A 12,704-nucleotide genomic window follows, 5' to 3' on the forward strand; every position below is an offset into this window, starting at 1 on the left:
GATCAAGGAACTCCCTTTCTTCTAAGCATGTGCCATGAGCTATCATCATTGGTAGAGATCAAGCCTTCATCATTCTCCTTTTGTTGGAGAGAATATGACCTCAAATTCTTGAAGTCTTTGTTAATGTAGGATGACTTGAATTGATGAGAACTTTCTTCATCTTTAATGATTCCATCCCTAAACTTGGAGATGCCCTTTTTCTTTGCAATGCCATTATCCCTTTCTTGCTTGTGTTTCTGTTCTTCTCTCTTGGTTTGGGAAGAGAATGAAGAGTGATGTTGCACCTCTTTGAAAAACTCTTTTTGTAGGCAAGTAACTCCTTGGTGAAAGCTTGCCTTTTTTCTTTTTCTTTTTCATCTTTTATTTTATTTTCACTACAAAAAATCATGTATATAACGATGTTTTCAATACGACGGTTAATTAAAACTGTCACTTTTCGCAATATAATACGTCAGTTTGATAACAGTCATAATGTACATGTATAATATGGCGTTTGTAACCACCATCTTTTACATTGTCATATTATATTTAAAATTGTGTCATTTGGAAATGCCACTTTATATAAAATATTATTTTTATAATTTTATGAAATTATTTCTTGTCCTACTTTTGTCTCGATACCTCCTTTTTTTTTTGTAAAACTTTGTTCCCTCTCTTTTCTATTTCATTTTCCCACTCAACAATTTAATATTTTTTTACCTTTCCAAAAATTTTTTAAGTTTCCAAAATCACGAGACCCAAATGACTGAACCCAGATCACTTCCCTCTCACTTCACTCTCTGCGTTCACTCTCTTCTCGTTCGCGTCTTTCTTCTTTCTCCTCACTTGACTCTCTCATTTCTCATTTCACTCTCTTCTCGTTCACTCTCTGCGTTCACTTCACTTCACTCACCTTTCACTTCACTTCACTCACCTCTCAGAACGTTCCCTCACCTCTCCGTTCGCTCACCTCTCCGTTCGCTCACCTCTCCGTTCGCTCTCCGTTTCTCCTTTCTCCTTTTCTCCTCTTCGTTTCCCCTCTTTCATTTCACCTCTTTCTCCTTTCTCCTTCCTTCGCCTCCATTTGCACCTTCATTTGCGCCTCAGTCCACGATTGCCGCCGTTCGCATTTGCTCGATTGGGTTATTTGGTTCGATTGCTCGCATTTGCGCCTCAGTCCACTCCTTTTCTGTTTCTGGTATGACATTCATCAAAGTATTGCTGCGTTTTTGAATTTAATCTTGCCTATTTTTGATTTGAGTGGCCAATTTTATGATTAGGGTTTTCTGTGCGAGCAACATTTTTGTGATTTCTATACCTTGTCAAAATATCTTGAATGAATGAATGGCTTTATTTCTGTCGAGCTTGAGTGGCATTCGCATATTGTGTTGATTGCATTTCATCTTCATATTGTACATAGTTCGCCGTTGTTGCTTGTGCTTGCGGATCACTTGTCACTTGCAATTCTCAGTTTTTGGGGTTGGATTTGAAAAAATCCTGGCAAACTTTACAAACAAGTTTAATATTTTTTTCTTTTTTGTCTTATCATGTATATTTTAGTCCATTGTTCCAGATACAAATGGATTGGGTTGAGAAGTGACTATTTGAAGAAGTGAATAAAAAATCAAGTGCTAGCTCACGGTTATATGGTAGACTCGTTTATTAACATCCATTGGTGTTTGATCTTTTATTTAAAATCTATTTAAGCTATGGTCACCAAAAAAACAGGGCTCGTGCTCAATTTATTTATTGACTTGGATGGAGCGTTAATCTTATCCCCAACACAAATTACGGCTACCAAGATTTCTCCTCCTAGTATCTTTTATTTTTTGTATAACTCACATTAATTAAGAAATGTTAATTGCCAAGTGGCTTCATTCGTGAGATTTATAAAAGAATTCTATCAAGGTTAACATCTCTATGTATGTGATACTGTCAGATGTGTTGGTTATAAACATGATATGCCATGTTTATAGGTTGAGAATTATTTACATGTTTTATTCTGCTACATTAGCTGCATAATTAGACTAATTTCTTCAATGCATATTGTTTTCATATTCTGTATTTTTGACTGAAATTTATTAACAAACGTTATGAAGCATGTGATTTGAGTATGATTTGTTCTGAAGGGATGAAGACATGCAACAAGGAAGATACCTAACGTAAAATTGAGAGTTATTCAATAGTCAACTTCAAAATACCACATGAAGATGTGATCAAAGAATGTGTTTTCAGTATGAAGTAGTAGCCAAATTATAGGAGCTATTTTTCAAAAACAACAGCTGTTTTATTTTGTCAAAGACACAGGTACGAATCTTTCTAGATAGTCATCATTAATTTCCAATAAATAAGGTTGCGGTTGCTGTATTGTTTAATCATGGGTTCTTCAATATTTAAAAATCTATATGTACACCACAACCCATAACAAAATTTCCAATAGAAATGTTGTGTTTGCTCGTGTTTAATTTCCTTTTCCAGTAACCTGATAGAGCTGAAGGTTTTTGATGAAAGTATTTGAAAGGAGACCCAGTCATGTGGATAGTAACAGTTATTTAAATTTTCTTGATATAGTTAGATTTTTACAATAAAAGATCTATGAATGGAGTCAGTGATATGCATGTTTTGTTGAAACACACTACATTAATATTCAGAATCACAACATCGCACATCCAACAATGTTATTGGTTCAGAAAACAATATTTAAGTTTTTACCTAATTTTAGATACCAGTTTCTTCACTTATGACTTATTGTTTACTCTTTACGTTTTCAACATTTAATTCTTGCTCTTCTTCATCTTCTTTTCTTTTCCCTTCTTTTCATTTACCATTCGGTTTTTTTTTTTTCATGTTTATTTATTTTCCTTGACAACTTATTTCTTTGCCATTTTACAACTTCCGTACTGTTTTACATTCTTGTATTTATGTTTCAAAGTGGTTTCAAGTTGTATGAATGTCTTTAAGTTTGAACCATCTAACATTTCGAAGTTATTTTCTTTCTTATACGTCCATAATTTCAATTTAAAAGTATTATTTTTACATATATTCATTGCATTTTGTGTCTCCAAGTTCTTGTCTATTAACAATAAACTGTTTTAAGTAAGATTTCAAATTCTGTCAAGTTTAAGTTTATAAATAGAAAAAAAAATTCTTAATTAGAATAAAATAATAATTATATTTATTAACAAATATCAATCGTTGATAAAAGGAAGGTGATACTTCATATATAATATATCATAACTAAAAAGATATTTCACTTTAATTTCATTTAATTAGTGGTCATAAACGAAATTTGACGTTTATTCTGGGTATTAAATTTAGCTAAACCATTGGTGTTTGATCTTTTCTTTAAAATCTATTTAAGCTATGGTCACCAAAAAAACAGGGCTCGTGCTCAATTTATTTATTGACTTGGATGGAGCGTTAATCTTATCCCCAACACAAATTACGGCTACCAAGATTTCTCCTCCTAGTATCTTTTATTTTTTGTATAACTCACATTAATTAAGAAATGTTAATTGCCAAGTGGTGGAAGCAAAACACCTTAGACTTAGGACATTTAATGTTGTCTTTTTTTCTTAGACGCTTGAATATTTTAGAACTCTTAATGTTGTCTTTTTTTTTTCAAATGCTTGAATTGGTACTTTGATGTAGTTATGTTATATTGACAATGAATCAATTTAGTTTATCAATTTCTATTTGATATAATTTTTTATATATTTTAAATTATCATGAAAAAATAATTTTATCGAATTATGAAAGTATAAGAAATATTAAAAAAGAATAAATAATTAAATATTAAAATTACGTCATTTGATACATTTGATAATGACGTAATTAATCTCATAATAAATTGTAATTAATTAAACTGGTGACATTTAAAAATGTCATAATATAATGATAATAGTGTCAGTTAAAAGTGTCGTTTTTCACATTACATCTGTCATCCAGTAAAAATATTACGTCAGCTTTAACTGACGCTTTTTGCCTCGTAAAACCGCCACTTTATACGTTGTATAAAATGACGGTTGTTGCGGCGGTTCATCTATAACCGCCGTATTATACTTTGTGACGGCAAGAATTACGACATTTCAGGAAACCGTCGCTCAAGTAAAAAACGACAGTTAAAAATGACGTAAATTACAAAAATAAACGTCGATATTTACATGTTTTTTTGTAGTGTTTTGTCCTCATTTTCTTGTGGAGTTGGGAGAGGTAGGATTGTGAACTTCTTTCCTAGGGAGGAGAAAACATAGGTGTTTGCATGGCCATCATAAACAACTTTTCTATCAAATTGCCATGGCCTACTTAGCAAAATATGGTTGGCTTCCATACGCACAATGTCACATAATACCTCATCCTTAAAATTGCTAATTGAAAAGTTAATGAGGACTTGTTTAGTTGCTTTTATTTCTTCTTCCTTAAGTCATGATAGCTTGTAGGGTTTGGCATGAGGAATGGTTTTCAAGCCAAACTTGTCCACCACCCTTGGGCTAGCCATATTTACACAACTTCCACTATCTATGATGAAGGGACATATCTTGTCATTGATAAGGCACCCCCCATGAAAAAAGGTTTTGTCTTTGAGAATGATCAAGTTCTTTGGGAACTTGCCCTAGTTGGCGCCTTACCATTAACAATCCACTTTCAAGGTGTTTAGTCCTTTCAATTAAAGAAGAAGAAGTGTGGGAAGAAGTACTTTTAGGGAAAGGGGAAGAAAAATGTTCACTCTCATCATCACTCTTCTTTAAGACCATTGTCCTCTTGATTGGGCAAATCAAAGCAATGTGTTTATACCCCAAACATTTAAAACATTTAATTAACTTTATCTTTGAGAAGTGGAATGGTGAGTGTGACCACTTGGTGACTTATTTTTACTTGATGGTGCTTGGTGAGACTTAGAAGGAGATTTATCATGTTTCTCTTTAGCTTTTCCCTTCCATGAGTGACTATAGTAGTGGTTGGGTGAGTAACTCTTCCTTGCCCTATTCTTTCTTTTCAAATGAGTTTCAATCCTAAGGGCAAGTGTGAAAACATTTTGAAGAGTGGAGTACTCATACAACTCTACTTGGTCTTGTATGTCTCTCCTAAGACCATTCCACAAACCTTTTTATTTTTTCTTTATTAGTTTCTTTTATTCCAACCCTAAACATTTGAGACTCTAATTCTTTAAATTACTCACTCACACACATAGGACCTTGGTGAAGCCTTTGGAGCTTCAAAAGAAGTTCCTTCCTATACGAGGGAGGAATAAATCTAGCGCGCATAACAGTTTTAATGTCCATCAAGGAAGTCGTGGGTGGCCCTTAGTCATAATTTTTACAAACTTTATGCCACCAAGTTTTGGCATACTCAAAAAATCCTAACACTACTAGATCAACTTGTGTTTGATCCTTTACATGATTTTAAATGAAAATTTGTTCCACTTGAACTTCCAATCAAGGTAGATTTTGGGATCACATCCACCATAGAACTTAGGAATCTTTGGAGTTTCCTTCTTTTGTGTTGGTTGGTGATGGAGCTTGGTGGAGACATGAAGCTCCAAGTGCAACGGAAATGATTGAGGAAGCATGGAAGAGTGGAAGGCAAGTTTGTAGGTTCTTTCTTGCAATGGATAGGTGAAAGGATGAATGATTTAGAGGTGGTTCTAGCCTAGGAAGGGGGCTAGAGGTAAAGAGAGTAAGCTCTCTAAAAGATGACTCTCAAGTGGCAATAGTGAGGAGTGTTCTCAACTCAAAGTGTCTATTGCACAAAAATTCAAGAATGAGTACAATGCTGAAAAATTAAGGCTTTTATACTCAAGCCATTACACATGAGGAATCTTGACCCTTGGATGAGAAGGAGAAAGCATCTTGGCCTTTGATGCTAGCTTGGAGAAGAAGGCTTCATCTTGGCCATTGGATGATGCCTTGGAAAAGGAGGAAGCATTCCTAACCCTTGGATGCTTTGGATCCATGAGGTGTAGGAAGAAGTGTTGACTTACACTTAGTCCACCTTGGCTCTTTTGATAGCTCATGGCCAAATCTCCTATTGGGCTTAGTCAAGCCCAATTTTATCAATTCAACTACTCATTGTTTGACTTATTATTCTAGAAAGCAAAGCCTAAATAATGGGCCAATATTGTTGCTATTCTTTTACTCTTTGAGACACCTCTTCAAATCTTCACATCTTCTTTGGCCCATGTGAAGAGTATGAGAAGTCCATGTGGGTTTGGCCCATCTTGAATGAAGCCCAATTTGATTTTTTTAGCATGCCCCTTGTTAGTGGGCCTCTTGATGGGCTTGGGCTTGAAGGTGCATGTGGGCCATGTATTGGGCCTTGAGCATGATTTGGGCCTAGGCGTTGACCCAAGCTATAAGCCTTGTTGGGATCACATCAGTTGGCGCCTAGAATGCTCTCTTTTCTTAGTCTCTCTTTGGAATGGTTGCGATTGTTGTTGAATTTGTTGAATTTTTGTTGCATTTGTTTGATGTAAACTTGAAGGGTTCTTTCTAAATTTTCTCTATCTTCTCTTCTATTAAGCTGCATTTCTTGTAAGATTTTACCAATGTCTACCAATGCACCTTGATTGGCCATCGGAGTCACCATCTCACTTTCCTACAACAAAACTCAAAATCCGAGAAAAGGAGGTGTTAGTGACAATTGGTAACCAAACCCGAGACCAAGTATGGTCCAAAGAAATTCACCCAAGTGTTTAGATCACTCTCCCCCAAAGCAATAAGGGAAGGCTACACTCAAATCCACCAAAAAGGAGTGAAATGCTTTCAAAGTTTTTGGAAACCTTTTCAAGACAAGTTCAAGTGGCTTGGCCACTACACTCAAAGGAAAGCAAAGGAAGAAAACTATTAAGAGAAAACAAAGAATCTAAAGACAAGCAATAAAAGTACTTAAAGCCAAGAAAGCTAAACTCTAAGGAAAGGATATCAAGGTGACAAAAATTTAAATCAAAACAAGCAAGAAAAGCACATGAAAAGACTCTATTGGAAAAGTACTTGAACTATAAATCACCAAGTCTCAAATCATGCATACACCAAGAAAGATCATAACCAAGTTTGAAGCATGGAACTAATTAGCCAATATCACCCAACACCCAAATATGAAAACTAGTAGCATAACACTCAATGGAAACACAATTTTGGGTGGCTTAACACTCAATGGACACTTAGTTCCCAAATTTTTAGGCTAAAATCAAGTTCAAGGAGCATATATCAAACAAGACATAAGGTGAATGCAATATTCAAATACTTGGAATAACAAGAACAAGAAAACTTCAAGCTAACATATGACATATGACTCAAGCAAAAGTTAGGCACATTTAAAGACTCAACATGACATACACAAAGACATAAATATGTAACTATCATGCATTTAAACTCATGGATTGAAGCTTAATGACTAAGCATCCAAAGACATGTTATCCAACCACATTTAGGAGCAAAAGAGTCACAAAACCGAAGCCAAAATTGCCACAACATAACCTGAAAACATTGTTTTTCGTATTCTCGACAGCTTTGACCTTTGCTCACTCATTTGATCATAACTCTCTTCACAGAACTCCAAATGCTTTCATTCTTTTTTTTGTTGGAAACTAGATTCGCAGAGCTTTCTTTTGATATAAAGAACGTTACTTTTTGACCACTGAGATAACTGCAGTATTGTTTTGAAAATCGCACACGTTGCTGCCAGCACTGTTTTTATGTGGACCATTCAAAGATAGCTACACAAGACAATATTAGAACATGAAAACACCATATTCAAGGACAACCTAAGCTCTAGATACCAAATGATGTAGGATTATCTTGTTCCTTTTAAAAGATTAATGAATATGGTGATGGTTGATTAAGAAAACCAAGGAAATCCTCAATGTGTTTAGTCCTCTCATGAAAGACAAGATTAGATCTGATATGAAGAGCAACTTGATTGTCACATATAAGTGTCATTTGATTAATGTCTCCAAACTGTAACTCTTTGAGCAACTGCTTAAGCCAAACAAGCTCACAAGTGGTTGAAGCCATGACTCTATATTCTTTTTCTGCATTAGACCTTGCCACAACACTTTGTTTCTCGCTTTTCCAAGAGATCAAGTTACCTCCAATGGAGACACAATATCCAGATGTAGATCTTCTATCAGAACGAGATCCTACCCAATTAGAGTCTGAATAACAAACAACTCTTGTATGGTTATTAAAACCATATAACAACCCTTTTTCAGGAGATCCTTTAATGTACTTTAGTATATGAATGACTGCATTCCAAAGATCTTTGCACAAAGAATTAAGAAATTGGCTTACCACACTGATTACAAAGGAAATGTCAGGACAAGTAACTGTAAGATAATTCAATTTCCTAACTAATCTTCTATATTGTTCGGGATCTGACATAGACTTCCCTTGATTTTATAGAAGTTTAGTATTGGGATTCATGGGTGTCTCAACAGATTTTGAATTCATCAACCCAGTTTCTTCCAAAATATCCAGTGCATACTTCCTTTGAGAAATAACAATACCATATTTGTCGGACTGTGCCACCTCAATACCCAAGAAATATCTAAGTTTTCCAAGATCTTTGGTCTGAAAATGACCACAAAGATGTTGTTTCATCTGAGAGATGCCATTGTTATCACTATCGGTAAGAATGATGTCATCAACATACACTATAAAGTAGACACATCCAGCACTTGAGTGATGATAAAAAAACTGAATGATCTGCCTCACATCGAGTCATACTACATTGTTGAACAACATTTCTAATTTTTCCAAACTAGGCCCTTGGAGACTGTTTTAGGCCATATAAAGATTTGCGAAGACGACATACCAACCCAGAAGACTCCCCGTGAGCAACAAACCTAGGAGGTTGCTCCATATAAATCTCTTCTTGCAAATCGCCACTGAGGAATGTGTTTGTAATGTCTAGTTCATAAAAAAGCCACTTTTGAAGAGCCGCCATGGCAATAAATAGACGAACAAAAGCAATCTTCGCAACTGGAGAAAAAGTATCACTATAATCCAACCCAAAGATTTGGGTGTAACCTTTGGCCACAAGACATGTGATGAGTGCGTATTTTTGCCCTCATTCAATGTTTAATTCTAGGTATTTAATTGAATTTGTGTGCTTAAAGAGTGATTTAATTGACAATTCTGATAATTAGCCTATTTGAACTTGTATGATAAAAATGTCTTAAAAAGTGATTTTTAGTTGCATAAATTATTTTTTGATATTTTAACGTTTGTTGATGCAGCTGAAGTTAAGATTAAGCTTATTTAAATGTGGGAAAATAAATTGATTGAAATTACAAAACACCTTTAAATAAAGCTGAAATTAGCAAGTTCTAGAAAAATCACTTTTGTACCCCAAACATTACTTATACATTCCCCTTTTTCCCAAATGGGTCTCACAAAACCTACTTTTGCACCCCTACCTTTGTCTATTTGCACCCCTTTTTCCACTCATAAAATAGATGCACTCAAATGATGCCATGTGGCAATCCTCAACTTTTAATCTCCTCTACTAAAAAATCTGAGCCAATAACATGTTGCCACGTCATCATCTTCACCTCCTTCACGCATTTGCACCATTGCAATCACAGCGTCGCACCACCATAGTTTCGTCACCATCATTCACGCAACAGGAGCAGTTCGAACCACGCACCTGCAACCATCACGCAACCTCCTTTTTCTTCGGGAAGCAGCGAGAGCAAACCATCTGCAAAACAGCAGTCCGTGAGCCAGCAACCACCTCGCCGGAGAAGAAAATGCAACCACCACCACGAGCCAGCGCCGACAACAGAGGAGCAGCCGTCATTACATCTCCAATCTGCAGAAACTCTAATTCTGGAGAGAGAAGGATCTACCACGTGTCAGTCTGCTATTGGACAATCAAATCTGGTTAAATATTCAAATATGGTCAAGGACTGGTCAAAGAATAGGGGTTTAACTACAAATATTGATATTTTTGGATGTCTCTGCAAATTTGGACTACATGATTAAAAATGGCTTATTGAGAAAATTAATGCAAATATTATTTGGTGATAATTTATCAAATATCTTTAAATAATTAATTTATTTAATTATATCATAAATTATTAACCAACTATATTTGTCAAATAGTTTATATCTCTCCAAATATCTTTGAATATTTATCTTTATCTTTATTTTAAAAAGATATTTGAGAGACCAAGGGAGAAGCAAAGAGGACAAGCTCAGGACTTCGGAGTTTTGGAACCCATAGGGGGGCCTAATTTCGTTTCCTTTCTCTCTCTCTATTCTTCTATTTTTATTTTGCATTCATGGAGTTCTAAACTTCTTGGGTTGATTCCATTGTAATTTCTTAATTGGATTTTGAGGTTAGATCAATTAATTTCTTTGTTCTTTTTATTATTGTTGAGGTTTTAATCCATCTATGTCTTTTATCTTTGAATCACATAAAAAGTAATGATTTTAAATCTATATGCATGTTGATCATATGAGTTCAAGGGTTTTTAAATCTAATTGAGACTTTACTTTGATTTTATTAAGAAACTTTCATGTGATTAAATGAGTTTTTACCAATAATTGAAACTTTACTTTGGTTAAAGGTATTTACTTTAACAAAAATTAATCGAGACTTTACTTTGATTAATTAAGCTTTTTATTTCGTTAGGAGATAAAAGAATAGATATGATTAGGCATAGTAAAATTTGATTGAGAATGTACTTTGATTGAATTTAATGTGGATAATCTAAAAGTTCTGACTTTTAATTGAGACTGTACTTTGGTTAAAAGTGAGAACGCCAACAAATTAATTGAGACTTTACATTGATTGATTTGTAAATCTACGACAATAATTAATTGAGCAATAATCTTTAGATAACCGATGATGAATCTATTTTGAAAAAGTAATGGAATCAATCTATTTTCTTTGCTATTATTTTTATTTCTTTTTATCTTTTCTATTTCTTTCTTGTTTATCTTAATCCTCCCATATTTTGACTATTTTATTTGACTAACTGTTTTGTATAGATTTTATAAGAACTAACTTGTTAAAAATCAATTTCTTGTTCGTTGGGAGACGACTTAGGGTTAACTTTACCCTTTCTATTTCCTTAACTACTATCTTAGGGTTAATTTGATCGCGTCAACGACAGCGTTATCAAATTTGCAACGTGATTTGAGATGATCAATAGTACCATCAGGTCCAACTTTAATAGCAAAAATTCACCTACAACCAACAACAAATTTCTTAGAAGGTAATGGGACAAGTTCCCAAGTTCCACTATTATGAAGAACAATTAGTTCATCGAGCGTGGTCTGATACAACCCAAGATGGGCTAAGGCATGACGAACAAATTTTGAAATGGTCATAGAAGAAATAGATGAAAGACAAGCATAAAATGGTCAAGATAACCTATGGTAACTTAAAGCAATATAATAAGGAGAGGGATTCCATGTGGAACAAATACCTTTTCTGAGGGTGATTAGAAGGTCACTCGGTGGAAGGGGAAACTCAGTTGTCGGATCCAGAGGAGACACAATATTTGGCACTTGAGGTAAGTCACTCGTTGTTTGTTGAGGACGATGGCGGCAACTATAAACTTAAAAGAGGTGGTGGAGTAGAAACTGACGGCGTACAGGGCACACTTGGAAGATCACATATCATAGGAATATTGACAGGACTAGAAAAATCGACGATATTAGGTGGAAACTCAATGGAATGAGAAGAACTTTTATAGTAAAAGGAAGACTCATTGAAGATGACATCTGCACAAACAAAATAGCGGTTAAGAGTAGGAGAAAAATACTTGTATCCTATTTGGGATCTTGTAAACCCTAAAAAAACACATTTGTGTGATCGAGGAGACAATTTATCAAGCCCAAGACTAAAATTGTGCACAAAACATGTAGACCCAAAAACCTTGAGAGGTAATGGATGAAGAGGTTCATGAGGAAATAAAATGGAATGAAGAATTTTATTATTTAAAACCGAATAAGGCATGCAATTAATAAGATAATAGACAATAAGACCAACATCACCCCAAAAAGATTGAGGAACCTCACCATGAATTAAAAGAGTGTGAGCGATTCCAATAAGATGTCGATTTTTTCGTTTCGCCACCACATTTTGTTGAGGTGTATATGCATAAGAAGTTTGATGCAGAATGCCATGGAAAGCCATAAATTGTTTAAAAGAATTGAAAAGATATTCATGACCATTATCATTTTGCAAAATTTTAATAGTAACACCAAATTGTGTTTGAATTTCATTAAAAAATGATTGAAAGATATGAAATAATTCACAACAACTCTTCATTAAAAATAACCAAGTACACCGTGAATAATCATCATTGAAAGTAACAAAGTATTGAAAACCTAGACTAGATTCAACACGACTAGGTCCCCAAATGTCAAAATGAACTAAGGCAAAAGGGGATGAAGCACTGTGTGTGACACTATAGGAAAAGGAACTACGACTATGGTTGCCTAACTCACATGACTCATACACCAACTTGGACAACTTGGAGAAGCCAGTAACAAACTGCTTCAACTTGGCAAGAGTAGGATGACCTAACTGAACATGAAGAAGAATAGGTGGAGACTCCATAACTATGCCAAGATGAGAAGAAGGGTGAAGATGATAAAGACCATAGGACTCACATCTAGTGTCAATCACCTGTCTCAAACTCCAGTTTTGTAAACAAACAAAAGATTAGGTAAAAGAAAAAAACAAAATTAAGAGCTCAAGTTATACGACTA

General features: G+C 34.6%; 1 protein-coding gene across 2 annotated transcripts; it reads left to right on the forward strand.

Moving 5' to 3' along the window:
- The first annotated feature begins 736 nt into the window (after window positions 1–736).
- On the forward strand, window positions 737–2,721 carry LOC114167572. Of its 2 annotated transcripts, none has more exons than XM_028052671.1 (2): window positions 737–1,177; window positions 2,109–2,721. In XM_028052671.1, the coding sequence occupies exons 1-2, from the start codon at window positions 742–744 to the stop codon at window positions 2,138–2,140; spliced, it is 468 nt and encodes a 155-aa protein (XP_027908472.1). In that variant the 5' UTR covers window positions 737–741; the 3' UTR covers window positions 2,141–2,721. The 2 variants fall into 2 exon arrangements, with proteins under 2 accessions (XP_027908472.1, XP_027908471.1); XM_028052670.1 differs by lacking the exon at window positions 2,109–2,721 and adding an exon at window positions 1,540–1,892.
- Window positions 2,722–12,704: the final 9,983 nt, after the last annotated feature.

The sequence above is a fragment of the Vigna unguiculata genome, chromosome 10 (assembly GCF_004118075.2).
Source record: "Vigna unguiculata cultivar IT97K-499-35 chromosome 10, ASM411807v1, whole genome shotgun sequence".
Classification (NCBI taxonomy): Eukaryota; Viridiplantae; Streptophyta; class Magnoliopsida; order Fabales; family Fabaceae; genus Vigna; species Vigna unguiculata.

Excerpts from the sequence above, each read along its gene's own strand:
- LOC114167572 (XM_028052670.1), top strand. The coding sequence starts at position 742 with ATGACTGAACCCAGATCACTTCCCTCTCACTTCACTCTCTGCGTTCAC. Across the intron at positions 1,178-1,539 it reads CCACTCCTTTTCTGTTTCTG|TCCATTGTTCCAGATACAAA; the intron begins GTATGACATTCA and ends TGTATATTTTAG.